Source organism: Cetorhinus maximus, unplaced genomic scaffold (genome assembly GCF_964194155.1).
Source record: "Cetorhinus maximus unplaced genomic scaffold, sCetMax3.hap1.1 HAP1_SCAFFOLD_125, whole genome shotgun sequence".
Classification (NCBI taxonomy): domain Eukaryota; kingdom Metazoa; phylum Chordata; class Chondrichthyes; order Lamniformes; family Cetorhinidae; genus Cetorhinus; species Cetorhinus maximus.
The window spans coordinates 157179-183383 of record NW_027596127.1 but is presented as its reverse complement, the minus strand read 5'-3'; the positions used below and the strand labels follow the sequence as shown (position 1 = coordinate 183383).

The 26205-nt window shown below is 45.1% G+C and overlaps 1 protein-coding gene across 3 annotated transcripts in view; it reads left to right on the top strand.

Annotated features, from left to right (window-relative positions):
* Nucleotides 1-26205, top strand: part of fbxo41 (F-box protein 41) — a 262069-nt gene that overhangs the window by 130963 nt on the left and 104901 nt on the right. For 2 of the 3 annotated variants that reach the window (XM_078534847.1, XM_078534848.1), the window contains exons 8-9: nucleotides 2456-2608; nucleotides 13684-13779. In XM_078534847.1, the coding sequence (XP_078390973.1) occupies nucleotides 2456-2608; nucleotides 13684-13779 (249 nt within the window). The remainder of the gene's footprint in view (nucleotides 1-2455; nucleotides 2609-13683; nucleotides 13780-26205) is intronic. The other variant, XM_078534849.1, reaches the window with a different exon arrangement.

Sequence of the window (26205 nt, the reverse complement as noted above, 5' to 3'; positions counted from 1 at the left end):
TATCAGGTGGTAGAATCTATTTGTCTAATGTCATCAGTTAAGGCTCGAGCCTGTTTCTGGAGAATATAATATGTTCTATACACTCTCTGGGCCTTAGCCTGGATTAGGGTGAGGTGCTTGGGCAATAGTGGAATAGCATAGCAACTGGCTGAGATGCCATAAGACATAGGAGCAGAAATTAGGCCAATCGGCCCATCGAGTCTGCTCCACCATTCAATCATGGCTGATAAGTTTCTCAACCCCATTCTCCCGCCTTCTCCCCGTAACCTTTGATCCCCTTACCAATCAAGAACTTATCTATCTCGGTCTTAAATTCACTCAATGACCTGGTCTCCACAGCCTTCTGTGGCAATGAATTCCATAGGTTCACCACTCTCTGGCGAAAGAAGTTTCTCCTCATCTCTGTTCTAAAAGCTCTTCCCTTTACTCTGAGGCTGTGCCCTCGGGGCCTAGTCTCTCCTACTAATGGAAACATCTTCCCCACGTCCACTCTATCCAGGCCTTTCAGTATTCTTTAAGTTTCAATCAGATCCCCCATCATCCTTCTAAACTCCATCGAGTATAGACCCAGAGTCCTCAAACGTTCCTCATATGTTAAGCCTTTCATTCCTGGGATCATTCTCGTGAACCTCCTCTGGACCCTCTCCAGGGCTAGCACATCCTTCCTGAGATACGGGGCTCAAAATTGCTCACAATATTCTAAATGTGGTCTGACCAGAGCCTTATAACTCCTCAGCAGCACATCCCTGCTTTTATATTCTAGTCCTCTCGGAATAAATGCCAACATTGCATTTGCCTTCCTAACTACTGACTCAACCTGCAAGTTAACCTTAAGAGAATCCTGGACTAGGACTCCCAAATCCCTATATACTACGTCAGGTTGCCTTTTACACTTTCCACAGCTTGAACATTAACTGTTCCTCTCATATATTTCAACCAGTTGTACCTTCCCCACTCTTGCCAGCACTTCACTGAATGGTTGTCTTTGGGCATGACCCCGTACCATGTACCCGTACCAGAACTTTTTCTGCCACGTGGTAATACAATATCTCCCATTACCCATGTATGCAACTTGTTGGCTCTTTTGCAGCCCATATCGTCTCCATTGTATAATTAGCTGTAGCATTAAATCCGCACCTTGCCTCTTCTGTTTCATATTTTGGATGAGTTAGGGGGTTGGAGTTTAAAAATAGGGACGTCTTATTACGACTGTACAGGGTGTTGGTGAGGCCGCACCTGGAGTACTGTATACAGTTTTGGTCCCCGTATGTAAGAAAGGATATACTGGCATTAGTTCAAAAGAGATTCACTAAGCTGATTCCTGGGATGAAGGGGTTGACTTATCAAGAACGGCTAAACAGGTTAGGCCTTTATCCATTAGAGTTTAGAAGAATGAGGGATGATCTTATTGAAATGTACAAGATTCTGAGGAGGCTTGATGGGGTAGATGTTGATCTAGGGTAGATGCTAGTGGGGGAATCTCGAACTAGGGGGGCATAGTTACAGAATAGGGGGACACTCATTTAAAACTGAGATTTGAAGGAATTTCTTTTCTCAAAGGGTAGTGAATGTCTCGAATTCTCTACCCCAGAGAGTTGTGGAGGCTAGATCACTGAAAGTATTTAAAGAGGTGGTTGATAGATTTTTGAAATATCGGGGAGTTGAGGGCTATGAGGAGCTGGCACGAAAGAGGAGTTGAGGCCTGGGGTAGATCAGCCATGATCTTATTGAATGACGGGGCAGGCCTGAGGGGCCGAATGACCTACTCCTGCTCCTATTTCTTATGTTCTTATGAGTGCATCTATCTAATGAAGTACTAACCATACTACCCTCTATCTCTACTGCATATGGCATTATGTTGTGATATCTTACATAATGATTCCCCCTGATTATCCCTATATTCTATACCCTATGCAACGCCCTGACTTATGCCCCCTTGTGACTGACCCTTCACCTAAGGGGAACAGCTGCTCCCTATCCACCCTGTCCATGCACCTCATAATCTTGTACACCTCGATCAGGTCGCCCCTCAGTCTTCTCTGCTCCAATGAAAACAACCCGAGTCTTTCCAACCTCTCTTCATAACTTAAATGTTTCATCCCAGGCAACATCCTGGTGAATCTCCTCTGCACCCCCTCCAGTGCAATCACATCCTTCCTATAATATGCACACGACACTCCAGCTGTGGCCTCACCAAGGTTCTATACAAGGTTCATGGGGTGTGAGAATCAATGGCGAGGCCAACATTTATTGCCCATCCCTAATTGCCCTTGAAAATGTGGTGGAGAGGATATTTGGCAATGTTGTTGATATCAGCTACAAAATGCTGGGAGTGTAAAAGACAAAGGTCTGTTAACAATAACAGTTGGGACACAAGTCGAATAGCTCTGGTGTCATTGTAAAGATGTTTTCAATGAGTCCACAAATAAACACATGTTTAATTTTGTTATGCCAGTGGCTGTCTGGAGACTGGGCTGGAATCCCTGCTGAAGGCGGCTGGCAGCAACCTCTTAATTTTGAAGGTTTCCCATTGTCCAAACATCCTGACTGACCGTTCTCTTTGGTTGGCAAGCTGTTACTGCCGTGCACTACAAGCAGTAACTTACAGGTAAGTAAAATGGTCATCTTTTTATAACTTATCTGAGTTTAACTGTGAGAAATAAGTGAAGGGACAAATGCAGTGCTATTCATAAATAAAGCCAGATAATGCTGGAAATTCCCCTATTATTTGTCATTTATATAAACGACATAGATGACTATGTGGGGGGTAGGATTAGTAAATTTGCGGATTACACAAAGATTGGCCGGGTGGTTAACAGTGAGGTTGAGTGTCTTGGGCTACAGGAAGATTATATACTGGATGGTCAGATGGGCAGATAAGTGGCAGATGGAATTTAACCCTGAAAAGTGGGAGGTGATACACTTTGGAAGGAGTAATTTGACAAGAAAGTATTCAATGAACGGCATGGCACTAGGAAGTTCTGAGGAACAAAGGGACCTTGGCATGTGTGTCCATAGATCTCTGAAGGCGGAGGGGCATGTTAGTGGGGTGGTGAAAAAGGCATATGGGACACTTGCCTTTATCAATCGAGGCATAGATTATAAAAGTAGGGATGTCATGTTGGAGTTGTATAGAACCTTGGTGAGGCCACAGCTGGAGTACTGTGTGCAGTTCTGGTCGCCACATTATAGGAAGGATGTGATTGCACTGGAGGGGTGCAGAGGAGATTCACCAGGATGTTGCCTGGGATGAAACATTTAAGTTATGAAGAGTGGTTGGATAGACTTGGGTTGTTTTTGTTGGAGCAGAGAAGACTGAGGGGCGACCTGATCGAGGTGTTCAAGATTATGAGGGACATGGACAGGGTGGATAGGGAGCAGCTGTTCCCCTTAGTTGAAGGGTCAGTCACGAGGGGACATAAGTTCAAGGTGAGGGGCAGAAGCATAGCGCTTCTGTGCAGACGTCACGCTGGGCGGACCCTAATTGGCCTGCGCACATAAAATGGCGGTGCGCCTCCGATTGGGGGCACCGATCGGAAGCGAACCCCCCATCAACTTCCCCCCCAATGGGGGGGAAATTCAGCCCATAGAGTCATAGAAGTCTACAGCACAGAAAAAGGCCCTTCAGCCCATTGAGTCTGCATCAAACAAGTACCTAACTATTCTAATCCCATTTCCCAGCACTAGGCCCATAGCCTTGTATGCCATGGCATCGCAAGTGCACATCCAAATACTTCTTAAATGTTATGAGGGTTTCTGCCTCTACCACCCTTTCAGGCAGCGAGTTCCAGATTCCCACCACCCTCTGGGTGAAAAAACATTTCCTCACATCCTCTCTCAACCTCCTGTCCCTTACGTTAAATCTATGACCCCTGGTTATTGATCCCTCCACCAAGGGGAGAAGTTCCTTCCTGTCTACCCTAACTATGCCCCTCATAATTTTATACACCTCAATCATGTCCCCCCCCTTAATCTCCTCTGCTCCAGGGAAAATAACCCCAGTCTATCCAATCTCCCCTCATAACTAAAACTCCCCAGGCCAGGCAACATCCTGGTAAATCTCCTCTGCACTCTCTCTAGTGCAATCACATCCTTCCCATAATGCAGATTCCAGAACTGCACGCAATACTCTAGCTGTTGGCTAACCAGCATTTTATACAGTTGCAGTATAACCTCCCTGCTCTTATATTCTATGCCTCGGCTAATAAAGGCAAGTATCCCATATGCCTTCTTCACCACCCTATCTACCTGTCTCGCTACCTTAAGGGATCTTCCCTGGGGTCAGGCTTGTCCAGTAGTAACATCAGCTGGGATCATAACAATGCTAAGACTTTTTAAATTACTGGCTAGGCCCCAGCGGGAGTACTGTGTCCAGTTCTGGGCACCATACTTTAGGAAGTATCTCAAGGCCTTGAAAAGGAAATTTACCAGAATGGTACCAGCAATGACATACTTCAATTTTGGTTGGAGACTAGGGTAGCTCTGTTTTTTATCATAAAGCAAAGATTGTTAAAAGGAGATTTAAAATTCAAAATTTTGCTGTGCAAAATTATATTAGGTTTTGGTAGAGTAGATAGAAAAACTGTTTCCAATATCAGGCAGATCAGAAACCAAGGACACAGGTTTAATATAATTGGCTGAAAAATGCATAGATACTAGATTGGCCACAGCATAGATGAGGCCACCATGCTTGCTCCCTGTAAGAGCAACTCAGGTGATCACAATCTCCTGCTTTTTCCTCATAGCCTTGCATTTTCTCTCTTCAGATACAGCCGAACTGATGTTTTATAAAGGTTCACCATTTCCCTTGCTTTTGTTCTCTTTGGCTCTATTCATAAAGCCCAGGATGTATACCTTACTAACCACTTTTTTCACCTGCCTTGCCAGCTTCAAAGATTTGTGTACATAGACCCCCATTGTCCTCTGCTCCTCCACCCCCATTAGCGTTTTATCTTTTATTTTGTTCCTTGTTCTTTTTTCGAAAATGTATCACTTCACACTTTGCTATTAAATTTCATCTGCCACATGCCACATGTCCATCCATTCATGGCTCCAGTCTCTTTGGAATCACCTCATGTCACCTGTAGAAGAAACAGTCTTAATAACAACTGTCACATCTTTCATTAATTTAGCAATTAACTAAAAGTTGCTGTTAGGGTTGGAAGGAGGTGAGTTTTAGTCCGGCCTTAAAACAGGGCTCATACAGATTGTGCTTGCTTGCAACTGTAAATAGTTAATTAGATAATTGGCTTAATCAGGTTCAGAGGCTAGGTTCAGAGAGTGTAAAAGTAGGCTATCTTATAGTGCTGAATTTGTCTGCACTGGAGTGCTGTGTTTGGCTGCAGTAGAGAGCTTCAGTTAACTAAAAGTTGCTGTTAGGTGAGGAAGAAGGTGGTGAGTTTTAGACCGGAGAGCAGAGGCCAGCAAGAGCAGTATGAAAGGGCACGAGAAACAGAGGCAGAGACCGGAGAGGAGAGATGTACCCTCAGGGACCTTCAGGCGGTGGAGTTCGAAGTGACATCACGATTCAAAAAGTGACGCGATGCAGGGGAGGTAGCTGGTTGGTAAGTAGGGTCAGGTGGATACTTCCCCTTCTACTTTTTCTACTTATTAAACTTCCTGCAGTCCATTAGCTTAAATAAAATAAGGTGAGGACTTTGTACTGTAGTGGGAGTGTTTGGAGTGGAATAAGGCCCCTAGCAAAATTAGTACTCTTTTTAAAGGGAGTAACTAATGAGCTTAATCTGAAGGGAAGTCATGGCAGCAGAGCTCACACCCGTGATATGCTCCTCCTGTGCTGTGTGGGAAGCTGTGGACACTTCCAGTGTTCCTGGCAACCATGTGTGCAGGAAGTGTGCCCAGCTGCAGCTACTGGCATTTCGGAGCTGGAGCTGCGGTTGGATTCACTGTTGAGCATCCGCGATGCTGAGATTGTCATGGACAGCACGTTCAGTGAGGTGGTCACACCGCAGGTAAAGACTGAACAGGCAGAAAGGGGATGGGTGGCCATCAGGCAGAGTAGAAGAAGGCAGGTAGTGCAGGAGTCCCCTGTGGCTGTCTCCCTCTCTAACAGATATACCGTTTTGGATATTGTTGGGGGAGACGACTTCTCAGGGGAAAGCAGCAGGACCCAAGTCCATGGTGCCACGGGTGGCTCTGCTGCACAAGAGGGAAGGAAGAAGAGTGGCAGGGCTAAAGTGATCGGGGATTCAACAGTAAAGGGAACAGACAGGCATTTCTGCGGCTGCAAAAGAGACTCCAGGATGGTATGTTGCCTCCCTGGTGCCAGGGTCAAGGATGTCTCAGAGAGGTTGCAGGGCATTCTGAATGGGGAGGGCGAACAGCCAATTGTTGTGGTACATATTGGTGCCAACGACATTGGTAAAAAAAAAGGGATTAGGCTCTGCAAGCTGAATATAGGGAGTTAGGATGTAAATTGAAAAGTAGGACCTCAAAGCTAATAAACTCAGGGTTACTACCAGTTCCATGTACTAGCGAGAATACAAATAACAGGATATATCGGGTGAATACGTGGCTGAAGAAATGGTGAAAATACAAGGGTGAAAAACAAATGGGGTCAAAGTGTAAAATAAAGCTAAGATGACTAACAAGGTTAAAAAGACAAGTCTAAAGGCATTGTATCTTAATGCACAGAGCATTTGCAATACGGTAGATGAATTAACAGCGCTAATAAATATAAACAGTTATGATTTAGTTGCAATTACGGAGACATGGCTGCAGGGTGACCAAGGATGGGAACTGAATATCCAGGGGTATTCAATATTTAGGAAGGACAGACAAATAGGGAAAGGAGGTGGGGTAGCATTGTTAGTAAAGGAAGAAATCAACACATTCGTGAACTATTGGCTTGGAAAATCATGACGTGGAATCTGGGTGGAGATTAGAAACACCAAGGGGCAGAAAATGTTGGTGGTGGTTGTCTATAGGCCCCCAAACTGTAACGGAGATGTAAGGGAAGGCATTAAATGGCAAATTAGAGACACATGCAATAAGGGTACAACTGTAATCATGGGTGACTTTAATCTACATTTAGATTGGACAAACCAAACTAGCAATAATATTGTGGAGGAGGATTTCCTGGAGTGTGTACGTGATGGTTTTTTAGACCAATATGTTGAGGAACCAACTAGAGAGCAGGCTATCCTAAATCGGATATTATGCAATGAGAAAGGATTAACTAACAGTCTTGTTGTGCAGGGTCCCTTGGGGAAGAGCAACCATAAAATGATAGAATTGTTCATTAAGATGGAGAGTGAAGAAGTTGAATGCAAAACTAGTGTCCTGAGTCTAAATAAAGGGAGCTACGAGGGTATGAGGCGCGAGTTGGCAATTATGGACTGGGGAACCTTATTGGACTTGGGGAACTATAAGTGTTGATGGTGGATAGGCAATGACTAATATTTAAGGAACGTATGCATGAACAACAATTATTCATTCCTGGCTGGCACAAAAATAAAACAGGAAAGGTGGCTAAACCATGGATTACAAAAGAAATTAGGGATAGTATTAGATCCACACAGGAGACATATCAATTAGACAGAAAAAGCAGCAAGCCTAAGGATTGGGAGCAGTTTAGAATTCAGCAAAAGTGGACAAAAAGATTGATCAAGAAAGGGAAAATGGAGTATGAGAATAAACTTGCAGGGAACATAAAAACTGACTATAAAAGCTTCTATAAATATGTGAAGAGAAAAAAAGATTAGCACAGAAAAATGTAGGTCCCTTACAGTCAGAAGCGGGGGAAATTATAATGGGGAATGAAGAAATGGCAGAAGAATTGAATGCATATTTTGGTTAATAGGACTGTTAAAGGCTGAAAAATTCCCAGGGCCTGATCATTTTTCTGGGTGGCAGGCAGTGACTAGTGGTGTACTGCTGGGATCAGTATTCATGATATTTTGAATGACGTGGATGAGGGAACTAAATGCAATATTTCCAAGTTTGCTGACGACACAAAACTGGGCGGGTTTGTGAGTTGTGAGGAGGATGCAAGGAGGCTTCAAGGTGATTTAGGCAAGTTCTGTGTGTGGGTAAACACATGGCAGATGCAATATAATGTGGATAAATGTGAAGTTATACGCTTCGGTGTGAAAACCAGAAAGGCAGAGTATTATTTAAATGGTGATATATTGGGAAATGTGGATGTACAAAGGGACCTGGGTGTCCTTGTACACCAGTCAATGAAAGTAAATAGGCAGGTGCAGGAAGCAATTAGGAAGGCAAACGTTATGTTGGCCTTCATTGCAAGAGGACTTGAGTTCTTTTTTTTTTCATTCATTCACGGGATGTGGGCTTCGCTGGCTGGGCCAGCATTTATTGCCCATCCCTAGTTGACCTTGAGAAGGTGGTGGTGAGCTGCCTTCTTGAACTGCTGCAGTCCATGTGGTGTAGGTAGTTCAGAAGTAGGGATGTCTTACTGCAGTTACACAAGGCCTTGGTAAGACCACACCTGGAGTATTGTGTGCAGTTTTGGTCTCCCGACCTAAGAAAGTATATTCTTGCCATAGAAGGAGTGAAGCGAAGGTTCACTCAGCTAATATCGAGGATGGCAGGATTGTCGTATGAGGAGAGATTGGTTTGGCTGAGCCTCCGTTCACTAGAGTTCAGAAGAATGAGGGGATCTGATTGAAACATAAAATTCTTACAGGATTAGGCAGACCAGATGTAGGGAGGATGTTTCCCTTGGTTGGGGAGTCTAGAACCAGGAGCCACAGTCTCAGGATACGGGGCAGGCCATTTAGGACTGAGATGAGGAAAAACTTCTTCACTCAGAGGGTGGTCAACCTGTGGAATTCTCTACCACAGAAGGCTGTGGAGGCCGGGTCACTGAGTATATTCAAGAAAGAAATTGACAATTTTTTGGATATTAGGGGAATCAAGGGGTATGGAGAGAAAGCGGGAATATGGTGTTGAGATAGAGGATCAGCCATGATCATATTGAATGGCAGAGCAGGCTCAAAGGGCCGAATGGCCTACTCCTGCTCCTAGTTTCTGTGTTTCTATGTCATAAATACAAATTTCAAAACCGTTGTGATAGTGTGACCAAGTTTCCCTCGTGGATTTGGTCCGCCTGGCATCATCTGCCACGTCATAACACAACCTACATTTATGTAGCGCCTTGGAACATAATAAAGCATCCCAAGATATCTCACAAGAGAGTTATCAGTTAAAATTTACTTTGAGCGTAAAATGCTGACATTCGGACAAAGTGGTAGGTTTTAATAATGAGACGACAAAAAGGTTTGGGTTGGAAACTCCAGAGCAAGTTGGGGATGCACCAAATTTGGAGAAACATAGACCAATGGGTGTTATGGAGCTGAAGATGGATGAAGCCTTGGATTTTGAATGGGAAATGAATGGAGCTAGGGGAGAAATTGGAGACAGAGATGCAAGCTCAGGAATATGGAAAGGAGGAGGCGATAGAGTAGTGGTATTGTCACTGAAACAATTAATCCAAATAATCCAAAGACCCAGGGTAATGCTCTGGGGACCTGGGTTTGAATCCAGCCACGGCAGATGGTGGAATTTGAATTCAATAAAAATCTGGAATTAAAAGTCTAATGATGACTATGAAACCATTGTCGATTGTTGTAAAAACCCATCTGGTTCACTAATATCCTTTAGGGAAGGAAATCTGCCGTCCTTACCTGGAGTCACATGTAGGCAAAAAAGAAATGAAACCGGACGCACCACCCGGCATCGACCTAGGCACTGGAAACGACAAAGGCAATCACAGCCCTCTCCACCCTGCAAAGTCCTCCTTACTAACATCTGGGGGGTAGTGCTAAAGGGAGAGCTGTCTCATGGACTAGTCAAACAACAGCCTGATATAGTCATCCTCATGGAATCATACCTTACAGATAATGTCCCAGACTCCACCATCACCATCCCTGGGTATGTCCTGTCCCACCTGCAGGACAGATCCAGCAGAGGTGTTGGGACATTGGTATACAGTCGAGAGGGAGTTGCCCTGGGGGTCCTCACAGCATCAGGTCACACATGGGCAAGGAAACCTCCAGCTGATTACCACATACCGCTCTCCCTCAGATGATGATTGATGTTGAACATCACTTGGAGGAAGCACTGAGGGTGGCAAGGGTGCAGAATGTGCTCCGGGTGGGGGACTTCAGTGTCCATCATGAGTGGCTCGGTAGCGCCACTATTGACCGAGCTGGCCGAGTCCTAAAGGACATAGCTGCTAGACTGGGTTTGCAGCAGGTGGTGAGGGAACCAACAAGAGGGAAAAACATACTTGACCTCATCCTCACCAACCTGCTTGCCACAGATGCATCTGTCCATGACAGTATCGGTAGGAGTGACCACTGCCCAATCATTGTGGAGACGAAATCCCTTCACTTTGAGGATACCCTCCATCGAGTTGTGTGGCACTACCACCATGCTAAATGGGATAGATTTCAAACAGATCTAGCAACTCAAGACTGGGCATCCATGAGGCACTGTGGGCCATCAGCAGCAGCAGAATTGTATTCGAACACAATCTGTAACCTCATGACCCAGCATATCCCCCACTCTATGATTACCATCAAGCCAGGGGTCAACCCTGGTTCAATGAAGAGTGCAGGAGGGCATGCCAGGAGCAGCAACAGGCATACCTAAAAATGAGATGTTAACCTGGTGAAGCTATAACACAGGACTACTTGCATGCCAAACAGCATAAGCAGCAGGTGATAGACAGAGCTAAGCGATCCCACAACCAACGGATCAGATCTAAGCTCTGCAGTCCTGCCACATCCAGTTGTGAATGGTGGTGGACAATTAAACAACTCACTGGAGGAGGCGGCTCCACCAATATCCCCATCCTCAATGATGGAGGAATCCAACACATCAGTGCAAAAGATAAGGCTGAAGCAGTTGCTACAATCTTCAGCCGGAAGTACTGAGTGGACGATCCATCTCGGCCTCTTCCGGAGGTCCCCAGCATCACAGGTCCCATAGAACCATAGAACACTACAGCATAGAAAACAGGCCATTTGGCCCTTCTAGTCTGTGCCGAAATGTTATTCCGCTAGTCCCATTGACCTGCACCTAGTCCATAACCCTCCAGACCTCTCCCATCCATGTATCTATCTAATTTATTCTTCAAACTTAAGAGTGAGCCCGCATTTACCACGTCAGATGGTAGCTCGTTCCACACTCTCACCACTCTCTGGGTGAAGAAGTTCCCCCTAATGTTCCCCCTAAACCTTTCCCCTTTCACCCTAAAGCCATGTCCTCTCGTGTTTATTTCTCCTAATCTAAGTGGAAAGAGCCTACTCGCATTTACTCTGTCTATACCCCTCACAATTTTGTAAACTTCTGTCAAATCTCCCCTCATTCTTCCACGCTCCAAGGAATAAAGTCTTAACCTGTTTAATCTTTCCCTGTAACTCAACTCCTTAAGACCCGGCAACATCCTAGTAAACCTTCTCTGCACTCTCTCAATCTTACTGATATCCTTCCTGTAGTTAGGCGACCAGAACTGCACACAATACTCCAAAGTTGGCCTCACCAATGTCTTATACAACCTCACCATAACATCCCAACTCCTATACTCAATACTTTGATTTATGAAGGCCAGTATGCCAAAAGCTTTCTTTACAACCTTGTCTACCCGTGACGCCATTTTCAGGGAATTATGTATCTGAACTCCCAGATCCCTTTGTTCTTCCGAGTTCTTCAGTGCCCTACCATTTACTGTGTCTGTCCTACCTTGGTTTGACCTTCCAAAATGTAACACCTCAACTTTTCTGCATTAAATTCCATCTGCCATTTTCTGGCCCATTTTTCCAGTTGGTCCAGATCTCTCTGCAAGCTTTGAAAGCCTTCCTCGCTGTCCACAAAGCCTCCAATCTTAGTGTCATCAGCAAACTTGCTAATGCAATTCACCACATTATCATCCAAATCATTGATATAGACAACAAACAACAATGGTCCCAGTACAGATCCTCGAGGCACACCACTAGTCACAGACCTCCAGTCTGAGAAGCAATCATCCAATACCACTCTCTGTCTTCTCCCACACAGCCAATTTCGAATCCAGTTTACAACCTCTCCATGGATACCAAGTGTCTGAACCTTCTGAACTAACCTCCCATGTGGGACCTTGTCAAAGGCCTTACTAAAGTCCATGTCCCAGTCTTCAGCCAATTCGATTCACTCCGCATGATATCAAGAAATAGCTGAAGGTACTGGATACTGCAAAGGCTATGGGCCCTGACAATATTTCGGCAATAGCACCGCAGACTTATGCTCCAGAACTTGCCGCACCCCTGGCTATGCTGTTCCAGTACAGCTACAATACTGCCACCTACCCAGCTACGTGGAAAAATTCCAGGTATGCCCTGTGCACAAAAAGCAGAACAAATCCAACCTGGGCAATTACAGCTGAACTCCCAAGGTGAGGTGAGAGTGACTGCCCTTGACATCAAGGCAGCATTTGACCAAGTGTGGCATCAAGGAGCCCTAGCAAAACTGGAGTCAATGGGAATCAGGGGGGAAATTCCCTACTGGTTGGAGTCATACCGAGCACAATGGAAGATGGTTGTGGTTGTTGGAGGTCAGTCATCTCAGCTCCAGGACATCACTGCAGGATTTCCTCAGGGTAGTGTCCTCGGCCCAACCATCTTCAGCTGCTTCATCAATGACCTTCCTTCCATAATAAGGGCAGAAATGGGGATGTTCGCTGATGATTCCACAATGTTCAGCACTGTTCGTGACTCCTCAGATACTGAAGCAATCCATGTCCAAATGCAGCAAGACCTGGACAATATCCAGGCTTGGGCTGACAAGTGGCAAGTAACATTTGCGCCACACAAGTGTCAGGCAATGACCATCTCCAACAAGAGAGAATTCAACCATCACCCCTTGATGTTCAATGGCATTACCGTCACTGAATCCTGGAGGTTACCATTGACTAGAAACTGAACTGGACTAGCCAAATAAATACTGTGGCTACAAGAGCAGGTCAGAGGCTAGGAATCGTGCGATGAGTAACTCACCTCCTGACTCCCCAAAGCCTGTCCACCATCTACAAGGCACAAGTCAGGAGTGTAATGGAATACTCCCCACTTGCCTGGATGAGTGCAGCTCCTACAACACTCAAGAAGCTCGACACCGTCCAGGACAAAGCAGCTCCGCTTGATTGGCACCACACCCACAAACATTCACTCCCTCTACCACAGATGCACAGTAGCAGCAGAGTGTACCATCTACAAGATGTACTGCAGAAATTCACCAAGACTCTTTCGACAGCACCTTCCAAACCCACGACCACTACCATTTAGAAGGACAAGGGCAGCAGATAGATGGGAACACCACCACCTGGAAGTTCCCCTCCAAGTCACTCACCATCCTGACTTGGAAATATATCACCGTTCCTCCACTGTCGTCGGGTCAAAATCCTGGAATTCCCTTCTCAGTAGCACTGTTGGTGTACCTACACCACATGGACTGCAGCGGTTCACGAAGGCAGCTCACCACCACCTTCTCAAGGGCAACTAGGGATGGGCAATAAATACTGGCTCAGCCAGCGAAGCCTACATGCCATGAATGAATGAAAAAAAATGACAGGGGCAACTGAACTGCTATTGCCATAGTTTTACATTGATTTGTGTTCTTTCCAGTTTGTTCTAACTAAACCTTAAATTTATATTATATTTTAAGGAGTTCAACAGATCCAGTTGGCCATGAAGTGATTTGGGCTTTGGGAGCCGGGTGTAGAGACATCATCTCTCTGCAGGTTGCACCATTACATCCATGGTAAGGACATTACCTTCCATTCTTCATCAACTGTTAACTATTTGCCACTAGAATTGGGAATCCAGATGTGGCAAATGAGTAAGATACGCTATTGTCGGGTATGTGACCTTGATACACCAAGCTATGCTGAAAATGTAGCCAATCATCCTGACTGAAGATGACTATTCAGTTTTAAGAATTTCTACCGGTAAGCTGTGCTCCATATGTGACTCAATTGATTGTGCAACTCAACACTCTCAGCCATCCCACGCTGATGAAGTCAAAATTCCATGTGCAACAGCTGGCTAAAACCTAGAAGCTGCACTAAGGTGTGATTTTTCTGATAAATTCTTGCCAAAGTTTCAAATTTTGATGTAAAAGAAAGACTGCGAGGTTTCACACTGAATGATGTGAGATATTTACTAAGTATTTACCTGTATTGCATAAGTGTATGCAATTATAAAATAGTGGAACTGAGGACTTAGTTGTGATATAGAATGAACTACCATTGCTGATGTGAGGTTGAGAGTGGAGGCTATACGTAGATGAAACAGAAAGAAATACATTGCAAGCAGAATAAGCTGATATGAGTTTGGTGAGTGGGGAGTTCAGTGAGGGGGAAGAATTGTTTTTTTTTCTACCTTTTTCTTACTTTAGTGTGGTGGAAGGAGCTAGTTGTTGAGTGAGTATCTGGTAAGTCAATTAGGAATTAAGAAATGTATAACTTATTGTAGGTGGCACTGGCATTTAATAAGCACAGTACATTGGAGTATGCATAGGAATTAGTCTAAGTTAATTAAGAAAGTATTAAACTAAATTAACTAAGTAACACAAGTAACAATGGCAGGACAGGTGTTGTGTTGCAGCTGTGGAATGTGGGACCCTTGACACCAAAGCGATCCAGGGCACAATGCTTGCATAAAGTGTAAGCAGCTGAACGAATTCTGGTTCAGGATTATTAATCTGGAAGTTGAACTGCAGACATTGTGCATCATCAGAGAGGGGAAGAAATAGCTGGATACTTTGTACCAGGAGATGGTCACACCCATTAGAATAGGGTCATCTGTTATGGTCAGCGATGAGGGACAGGAGGATGTGACCATGAGTGAGGCAGGTAAAGGGACCGAGCAGACGGTAGTGGCGGAGCCCTCATCCTTTGCAGTTGTCAAACAGGTTTGAGGTGCTTGCAACCTCTGTGGATGAAAGCAAGGTCTGTAGGGTGGATGAGCAGGTTAGCTATGGCACCATGGTACAAGGAGCAGTTCAACCAGGGCAGGCTGGGGGTGGGGGGGGAGCAAAAAGGAATGCAGTGGTAGCAGGGGGCAGTATAGTGAGGGGGTTGACACTGTTCTCTGCAGCAAAGGGTGAGAGTCCAGAAGGCTGTGTTGTTCGCCTGTTGTCAAGGTTTGGGACATATGCTCAGGGCTGGAGAGGAGCTTACCTTCGGGAAGAGCAGTCAGAGAGGCAGACCTGCAGGAGATACATGGAGCAGAGAGAGGATAAATGGAGCCCGGGGAGTGCGGCCTACATCACTCACCTTGGGGAAGAGCAGTCGGAGAGGTGGACCTGTCAGCTGCTCAGAACCGGCCAGCACTCGAAAGGAAAATGGAAAGAAAATTATGACATCACAGGGAAGAAGCAATTTGATTGCTTGGAGAAGAATCTAGCTGTTTGGTGAGTATCATTTTTTTAACGAATCACGGGATGTGGGCTTCATTGGCTGGGCCAGCATTTATTGCCCATCCCTAGTTGACACTTGAGAAGGTGGTGTTGAGCTGCTTTCTTGAATCGGTACACCCACAGTGCTGTTAGGGAGGGAGTTCCAGGATTTTAGTGATAGCGACCACAACATGGTACAGTTTAAGTTTGTTATGCACAAAGAAATAGACAAGTTGCAAAAAAAATGTTTTGGATTGGGGGAGAGTGGATTTTAGTAAAATAAGGCAGGATCTGGCCAAGGTAGACTAGGAACAGTTACTTGTGGGGAAATCTACAGAGGAACAGTGGGGGGTGTTCAAAAAGGAAATGAGGAGGGTACAGACTCAACATGTTCCCTCTAGGGTGATAGGAAGGAGTAACAAGCCCAGAGAACCATGGATGACCAGAGATATTCAGGTTACGATGAGAAGGAAAAGAGAGGCTTTTAGCAGGTACAAGGGAAGCAAATCAGCAGAGGCGTTAGTGGAGTATATACAGTGCAGGGTGGAGCTTAAGAAAGCAATTAGGAGAGCAAAAAGGGGATCTGAGAAAGCTCTGGCTGGTAAAAGTAGGGAAAATCCCAAGATATTCTATAAGTATATCAATGGGAAGAGGATAACCAGGGAAAGAGTAGGGCCCATAAGGGACCAATCTATGGGTGGAGCCAGATGACATCGCAAGAGTGTTGAATGAATAATTCACATCCGTCTTCACCCAAGAGAATGAGGATGAAGGTATCGAACTCGGGGAGAGACACTGCAAGGTTCTTAAGCAAATTGATATGGGGAGTGACAAGGTATTGGAGGTGTTGGCAGGCTTAAAAGTGGACAAATCTCCAGGTCCAGATGATTTGTGTCCCAGACTGCTGAGGGAGGCAAGGGAGGAGATCGCAGGGGCTCTGAATTTTTAATTCCTCTCTGGCCACGGGGGAGGTACCAGAGGACTGGAGAACAGCTAATGTGGTTCCACTATTTAATAAGGGTTGTAGAGATAAGCCAGGGAACTACAGGCCAGTGAGTCTCCCGTCAATGGTAGGGAAACTATTAGAGAAAATTCTGAAGGAGAGAATTTATCTCAACTTGGAGAGGCAAGGTTTGATCAGGGATAATCAGCATGGCTTTATCAGAGGGAGGTCATGCCTAACAAATTTGATTGAATTTTTTGAGGAGGTGACCAGGTGTGTAGATGAGGGTAGTGCAGTTGATGTAGTTTATATGGATTTCAGCAAAGCCTTTGACAAGGTCCCACATGGGAGACTTATAAAGAAGGCAAATGCACATGGGATACAGGGTAATTTGATAAGGTGGATTCAAAATTGGCTTAGTTGTAGGAGGCAGAGGGTGATGACAGAAAGTTGCTTTCGTGACTGTAAGCCAGTGTCCAGTGGCATACCACAGGGATCTGCACTGGGTCCCCTATTATTTGTCATTTATATAAACGACATAGATGACTATGTTATGGGTAGGATTAGTAAGTTTGCAGATGACACAGAGATTGGCCGGGTGGTTAACAGTGAGGGTGAGTGTCTTAGGCTACAGGAAGATTTAGACGGTGTGGTCAAATGGGCAGATGGAATTTAACCCTGAAAAGTGTGAGGTGATACACTTTGGAAGGAGTAATTTGACAAGGAAGTATTCAATGAATGGCATGACACTAGGAAGTTCTGAGGAACAAAGGGACCTTGGCGTCTATGTCCATAGATCTCTGAAGGCGGAGGGGCATGTTAGTGGGGTGGTGAAAAAGGCATGTGGCACACTTGCTTTTATCAATCAAGGCATAGATTACAAAAGTAGGGAGGTCATGTTGGAGTTGTATAGAGTCTTGGTGAGGCCGCAGTTGGAGTACTGTGCGCAGTTCTGGTCGCCACATTATAGGAAGGATGTGATTGCACTGGATGGGGTGCAGAGGAGATTCACCAGGATGTTGCCTGGGATGAAACATTTAAGTTATGAAGAGAGGTTGGATAGACTTGGGTTGTTTTCGATGGAGCAGCGAAGACTGAGGGGTGACCTGATCAAGGTGTACAAGATTATGAGGGGCATGGACAGGGTGGATAGGGAGCAGCTGTTCCCCTTAGTTGATGGGTCAGTCACAAGGGGGCATAAGTTCAAGGTGAGGGGCAGGAGGTTTAGGGGGGATATGAGGAAAAACATATTTACCCAGAGGGTGGTGATGGTCTGGAATGCGCTGCCTGGGAGGGTTGTGGAGGCGGGTTGCCTCACATCCTTTAAAAAGCACCTGGATGAGCACTTGGCACTTCATAACATTCAAGGCTATGGGCCAAGTGCTGGTAAATGGGATTAGGTAGGTAGGTCAGGTGTTTCTCACGTGTTGGTGCAGACTCTGCACTGTGATTCTGTGATACTCATGCCAGTCCTTTTCAGGTGTAGATTGTCCAGCTTGTACAGGTCCCACTTTCCCCAGAATTGGGCCCAATGCCCCAGAAATCTGATGCCTCCCCTCCTACATCAGCTGCAACAGCAGGCAACATCCTGGTGAATCTCCTCTGCGCCCCCTCCAGTGCGATCACATCCTTCCTATAATGTGGCGACCAGAACTGTACACAGTAATCCTGTGGCCTCACCAAGGTTCTATACAACTCCAACATGACCTCCCTACTTTTGTAAGCTATGCCTTGATTGATAAAGGCAAGTGTCCCATGTGCTTTTTTCACCACCCCACTAACATGCCCCTCCGCCTTCAGAGATCTATGGACACACATGCCAAGGTCCCTTTGTTCCTCAGAACTTCCAAGTGTCATGCCGTTCATTGAATACTTTCTTGTCAAATTACTCCTTCCAAAGTGTATCACCTCACACTTTTCAGGGTTAAATTCCATCTGCCACTTATCTGCCCAATCGACCATCCCACCTATATCTTCCTGTAGCCCAAGACACTCAACCTCACTGTAGGAGTGACCACCGCACAATCATTGTGGAGACGACGTCCCACCTTCACATTGAGGATACCCTCCATCGTGTTGTGTGGCACTACCACCGTGCTAAATGGGATAGATTTCAAACAGATCTAGCAACTCAAGACTGGGCATCCATGAGGCACTGTGGGCCATCAGTAGCAGCAGAATTGTACTCAAACACAATCTGTAACCTCATGGCCTGGCATATCCCCCACTCCATTACCATCAAGCCAGGGGATCAACTCTGGTTCAATGAAGAATGCTAGAGGGCATGCCAGGAGCAGCACCAGGCATATCTAAAAATGAGGTGTCAACCTGGTGAAACTATAACACAGGACTACTTGCATGCCAAACAACATAAGCAGCAAGTGATAGACAGCGCTAAGAGATCCCACAACCAACAGATCAACTCTAAGCTCTGCAGTCCTGCCACATCCAGTTGTGAATGGTGGTGGACAATTAAACAACTCATGCCCATCCTCAATGATGGAGGAGCCCAGCATATCAGTGCAAAAGATAAGGCTGAAGCATTTGCTACAATCTTCAGCCAGAAGTGCCGAGTGGATGATCCATCTCAGCCTCCTCCGGAGGTCCCCAGCATCACAGATGCCAGTCTTCAGCCAATTCAATTCACTCCACGTGATATCAAGAAACACCTGAAGGCACTGGGTACTGCAAAGGCTATGGGCCCTGACAACATTTCGGCAATAATACTGAAGACTTGCACTTCAGAACTTGCCGCACCCCTGGTCAAGCTGTTCCAGTACAGCTACAACACTGGCATCTACCCGGCTATGTGGAAAATTGCCCAGGTATGTCCTATACACAAAAAGCAGGACAAATCCAACCCGGCCAATTACCGCCCCATCAGTATACTCTGGATCATCACTTAAGTAATGGAAGGAATTATTAACAGTGCTATCAAGCAGCTCTTGCTTAGCAATAACCTGTTCAATGATGTCCAGTTTGAGTTCCGCCAAGGCCACTCATCTCTTGACCTCATTACAACCTTTGTTCAAACATGGACAAAAGAGCCGACTTCCTGAGGTGAGGTAAGAGTGACAACCCTTGACATCGAGGCAGCATTTGACTGAGTAAGGCATCAAGAAACCCTAGCACAACTGGTGTCAATGGAAATCAGGAGGAAAACTGTCCACTGGTTGGAGTCATACCGAGCACAAAGGAAGATGGTTGTGGTTGTTGGAGGTCAGTCACCTCAGCTTCAGGACATCACTGCAGGAGTTCCTCAGGGTAGTGTCCTCGGCCTAACCATCTTTAGCTGCTTCATCATCAACCTTCTTCCATCATAACATCAAAAGTGAGGATGTTCACTGATGGTTGCACAATGTTCAGCACCATTCATGACTCCTCAGATACTGAAGCAGTCCATGTCCAAATGTAGCAAGACCTGAACAATATCCAGGCTTGGGCTGACAAGTGGCAAGTAACACTCGCGCCACACAAGTGCCAGGCAATGACCATCTCCAACAAGAGAGAATCCAACCATCGCCCCTTGATGTTCAATGGCATTACCATCACTGAATCCCCCACTATGAACATCCTGGGGGTTACCATTGACCAGAAACTGAACTGGACTAGCCATATAAATACTGTGGCTACAAGAGCAGGTCAGAGGCTAGGAATCGTGCGACGCGTAACTCACCTCTTGGCTTCCCAAAGCCTGTCCACAAGGCACAAGTCAGGAGTGTGATGGAATACTCCCCATTTGCCTTGATGAGTGCAGCTTCCACAACACTCAACAAGCTTGACACCGTCCAGGACAAAGCAGCTGCTTGATTGGCACCACATCCACAAACATTCACTCCCTCCACCACCGATGCACCAGTGTGTACCATCTACAAGGTGCATTGCAGGAATTCACCAAGGCTCCTTTGACAGCACCTTCCAAACCCACGACCATTACCATCTAGAAGGACAAGGGCAGAAGATAGATGGGAACACCACCACCTGGAAGTTCCCCTCCAAGTCATTCACCATCCTGACTTGGAAATATATCCATCACTGTCGCTGGGTAAAAATCCTGGAACTCCCTTCCTAACAGCACTGAGGGTGTACCTACACCACTTGGACTGCAGCAGTTCATGAATGCTACTCACCACCACCTTCTCAAGGGCAACTATGGATGGGCAATAAATGCTGGCCCAGCCAGTGAAGCCCACATCCTGTGGATGAATAAAGAAAAAAGAGTGAAGATGGGACTTCGTCTCCACAAGGGCTGTGCAGTGGTCACTCCTACCGATACTGTCATGGGCAGATACATCTGCGGTAGGCAGGTTGGTGAGGATGAGGTCAAGTATGTTTTTTTCCCTCACTACCTGCTGCTGACCCAGTCTAACAGCTATGCCCTTTAGGACTCAGCCAGCTCGGTCAGTAGTGGTGTTACCGAGCCACTCTCGGTGATGGACAATGAAGTCCCCACCCAGAGTACATTCTGTGCCCTTGCCACCCTCAGTGCTTCCTCCAAGTGTTGTCCAACATGGAGGAGCACTGATTCATCAGCTGAGGGAGGGCGGTACGTGGTAATCAGCAGGAGGTTTCCTTGCCCATGTTTGACCTGAAGTCACGAGACTTCATGGAGTCCAGAGTCAATGTTAAGGACACCCAGGGCAACTCCCTCCCGACTGTATACCACTGTGCCACCACTTCTGCTGGGTCTGTCCTGCCAGTGGGACAGGACATACCCAGGGATGGTGATGGTGGTGCCTGGGACATTATCTGTAAGGTATGATTCCGTGAGGATGACTATGTCAGGCTGTTGCTTGACTAGTCTGTGAGACAGCTCTCCCTATTTTGGCACTAGCCCCCAGATGTTGGTAAGGAGGACTTTGCAGGGTCGACAGAGCTGAGCTTGTCATTGTCATTTCTGGTGCCTAGGTCATTGCTGGATGGGCTATCATTCTTTTTAGACTTTGTAGTGGTTTTATACAACTGAGTGGCTTGCTAGGCCATTTCAGAGTCAAACACATCTGGAGTCACATGTAGGTCAGACATTTCCTTCCCTAAAGGGCATTAGTAAACCAGATGGGTTTTTACAACAATCGACAATGATTTCATGATCATCATTAAACATTTTATTGAATGCCACGGATATCAAATCCGATAGGATTCGACCCCAGGTCCCCAGAGCATTACTTTGGATCTCTGTCCAGTAACAGGACCACACCACCGCCTCCCCATGAAGTGCCAAGAACTCGAAAGTTGGGGTTTTGAAAGTGCTGTTGTAAGTGAACTGGGCGAGAGCTTTTTTTAAATTTAAGGACCAGGACAAAGCTCTGCTCAAATGTTTGACTGAAGGTAGAGATGCTCTGAGCCCACCATCAATTTTTCTTAAATTTCCAATTCTGAATTTTGATTAAACAAGGAAGGGATTTGATTAAATATTGTGGATCGATATTTACATGACACACACACTGCTTCTATCTCGAGTATTTATTAAATAATTTACTTCACTCGGTTTCTTTTCAATCCTATAAGGCCCACTAACGATTCACCCAGTACTGGTGTGGTCACTTTGGCTTTATTTAGTGTGTAATACACCTTTAAGAATGGTTGTTCAGGAAGATCACGTGATCTTTAGTACCCAATAGGAGAGTAGCACAGGCTACCTCTGTAGTTAGTTGTGCAGAGGTAGAGTTTGAAATGAAAGCACAAATGTGTTTGCTGCTGAGTACCTTTGTAAATAAACTAAAAGTTTCCATCTAAGAAGTGTCTGCTGATCAACTCTATCTATACTACAAACTCGGCCACCACTCACAACTGGTAATAAAACTAACCCTTTTTCCCCAGCAACAAAACTATGAGCTGTTGCTCTCCTATCTGCCTTCACCTTCATCCCAACCCTGTGGATATTTTGAATGTAAGCCCTCATCATGGTTTTTAAAATTTGATGCCATCTTTCCAAAACCCTTTGTGATTCAGGATAAGCTGTTGACTTAAACTGTTTTATCCCCAAACTGTGCATTACTTCCTTAAACAGCTGTGACATGAAATTTGACTCAGACATCTAGAGCACAGAAGGAGGCCATTCAGCCCATCGTGTCTGCGTCGGGCAACAAAGATCTGACTACATTAATCCCACTTTCCAGCGCTTGGCCCATAATCCTGGAGGCTATGGTAATGCAAATGAATACCTAAATACTTCTTAAATGTTACGAGGTTTTCTGACTCAACCACCCTTTCAGGCAGTGAGTTCCAGACTCCACCACCCTCCGGGTGAAAAAATTTCTCCTCAACTCCCTTCTACCTCTTACCTTAAATCTATGCCCCCTGGTTATTGACCCCTCTACTAATGGAAAAAGTGCCTTCCTATCCACCCTATCTATGCCCCTCAATCTTATTACCTCTATCAACCCCTCTCAACCTTTGTTGCTCCAAGGAAAACAACCCCAGCCTATCCAATCTTTCCTCACAGCTCAGACCCTCCAGCCCAGGCAGCATCCTGGTAAATCTCCTCTGCAGCACCCCCCCAGTGCAATCACATCCTTCCTATAATGTGGTGACCAGAGCTGCACACAGTACTTCAGTTGTGGCCTAACCAGTGTTTTATGCAGTTCCAGCATAACCTCCCTGCTCTTGTATTCTATGCCTCGGCTAGTAAAGGCAAGTATCCCATATACCTTCTTAACCACCTTATCTACCTGACCTGCTACTTTCAGGGATTTGTGGATATGCACACCAAGGTCCCTCTGACCATCAGTACTTTCCAGGGTCCTACCATTCATGGTGTAATCCCTTGCCTTGTCAGCCCTCCGCAGGTGCAATTCCTCACACTTTCCCAGGTTGAATTCCATTTGCCACTACTCTGCCCACCTGACCAGTCCATTGATATCCTCCTGACTATTTACCACCCTACCAATTTTCATGTCATCTGCGAACTTCTTGATCATACCTCCTGCATTTATCTCAAAGGTATCACTTCTGGAACCATTGTAGACACATCCATTATTGTCAGTAAGTACTGATTTCCACTTTTAGCTTAAGGAGGGATCCTACACAAATCAATCATGACCCAAGTAAAAGGTTACTCAAATGCTTGAACTGGAATTAAAGGTGCCGGCTTAAACACCGATTGTGGTTTCTCTATCACCTGATATGTGTGACATGGTCTACAGAATTTGACTACATCTCTATACAATCCAGGCCAATAAAAAATGTTTTTGTATTTTCACCTGTGTCTTTCTAATTCCTAAATGTCCCCCTATAGGACTTTAATGAGCTAATCTATCCAGATGGTATAATAATCTGATGCACCTCCATCCATTTTTCATCGGCTGAAACTGGATACAGTCGCCACTTCCTCATTAACACATTAACCTTAAGGTAATAACATTCTGGAATACATTTTGCCTCTGTTTCTGAGTAAGCTGTCTGATATAACTGCTTTATTCACGGATCCTTTGTTGTAACTCTACCAAATGCCTTGAGCTAAACATTTCAGCTTCATTCTCTCTTCCTGAACAATCTTACCAAAGATAGTATCAGCTAATTGGACTTCAAAACCTTTTCCCTGCCTTTTAACTTCCTCTTCTTCCTGTTCAACCTATGAGCTTATCTCGTTGCTACACAATCTGGAAACAATCCAGGATGCTCTTTCTGCAACACTTCTGTTGAATGCACCTCTACAGGCTGCTCAACTACCATAGGCATCACCCAAATCTGTGACCCAGCTATATCATTACCTAAAATAAATTGGACCCCTGAAATGGGCAATTTTTCTACTACTCTTACAATCACCTCACATGTTTTCCACTTATTCTTTAAATTTACCTTCCACAATGGAATAGGTTTAGCATCTCCATGAACCCCACTTATTATCACCTGTTCCTGCAAAACACCATCTGAACAACAAATATCACTATCCCATATCATTAAGGATTGACTAGCCCGTGTCTCTTAAAATTTAAATATCTTTATCTACTGCACCCTGTACGCGTGGAAAGACTGTTCACATACAAAATCTTTAAACATTTCTGCAACCTGCTCTTAAGGGCTTCCTTGGGTAAATTGTGAACACATTCCCACTTCTTTACCTATTACTGATTCTTCCTTCTTTACCTGTACGCAACCTGAACCTCAAAACCCACAGTACTCTTACTTACAGAACTTTTCTGCATCCCAATTACTGTTACGGGTAAAACCTGTTACTTCCAACACATTTCATTGTAATAATGTTGGGCACACGAAATCAAACACCTCAATTTTTGAAAGTCACTTCTACCCTCAGCAGCTTCCTTTGTAGTCTGCGAAAAAACTTTTTGGTAATTTCCAACTACTCCTTCTCTCCCCCGACTACCCACCTTCCTTTCACCTTGCCACTTCCTATCCTTCTCTGATTTGTAAGGGTGACGAAGAAAAGGTTTAGCTCTATGGACTAGCTCATAATCATCTGTTATCTCTGCTGCTTGTCTTACCGTTTTAACCCTCTTTTCTCCAAATGAGTTCTCACTACGGAAGGAATTGAATCTTCCAAAAGAATTACTTCTCTAAGAGCTATATATGTTGTCTCTACCTTATGCCCATATCCACTGGTCAAAATTACTTTGTTTTACTCTCTCAAACTCAATATAAAAGTTTGCCCAGGCTGTTTCCTTATATTCCCAAATTTCTGCCTGTATGCCTTAGGAACCAACTCATATGCACTCAAAATAGCTATTTTTACCGCATCAGCACAGAATCTTAACGCACAGAAGGAGGCCTTCGGCCCATCGTGTCTGCGCTGGCTCTTCAATGAGCATTATGACCTAGTGCCATTGCCCTGCCTTTTCCCCGTATCCCTGCACATTGTTTCTATTCAAATAATCATCTAATGCCCTCTTGAATACCTCAATTGAACCTGCCTCCACCACACTTCCAGGCAGTGCATTCCAGACCCGAACCACTCATTGTATGAAAAAGTTCTCTCACATCACATTTGCTTCTTTTGCAAATCACTTTAAATCTGTGCCCTCTTATTCTTGATCCTTTTAACGAGTGGGAATAGCTTCTCCCTATTTACTGTGTCCAGTCCCCTCATGGTTTTGAAAACTTCTATCAAGTCTCCTCTCAGCCTTCTCCTCTCCAAGGAAAATAGTCCTAACTTCTCCAATCTACCCTCATAGCTGAAATTTCTCATCCCTGGGACCACTTCTTCTGACAGTGTAGCATGAACCTCATGAGCTCTACCCACTAACCTAGGCTGTAAATGCAATGTCCAGTTTTATTGTGGCCATTTCATCTGCTTAGCTATCTTCTCAAATGAAATAAAGAACGCCTCTACGTCCTTTTCTTCAAACTTCGGAAGAGCTTGCACAGATTTAAACATCCCCCCCAGTGAGTTTTAGGTTGAAGATTTTTTCATCATCAGAACCTTCATGATCTGAGGTCTCTTTTTTTAAAGTTCAGCTTTTTAAGCTAGTGTTCTTTCTCTTTCCTTCTCTCTCTCCTCCATTGCTAACTTTTCCCTCTGGAGGTTGGGGTTTCGCATTTCCATTTCCCTTTGAAATACTGTTATTTTTCTGTTGCCTCTAGTTCAAGTTTTTTCATTTACATTGCTTGTTCAAATTCAAGCTTCATTTGTAACTGAAGCCTCACTACCTGCAGCTGTAACTCACTAGTGTCAGGTATCACTTCCAACTTCAAACGCTGTGCTATCACTTCAGCTATGTCTGCTTTCTTTGCCCCTACAGGTAACCTCAACTGCAACTTATCCGCCAACTCTGTTAACTAATCCTTAGGTAGTTTTAGTAACCCAATTAGGTTATATCTTCTACTTCCAAAAAGGCTTTAGCCATGGATACAGCCATTTTTCCAGTCTCACCACTTCAAAATCCATT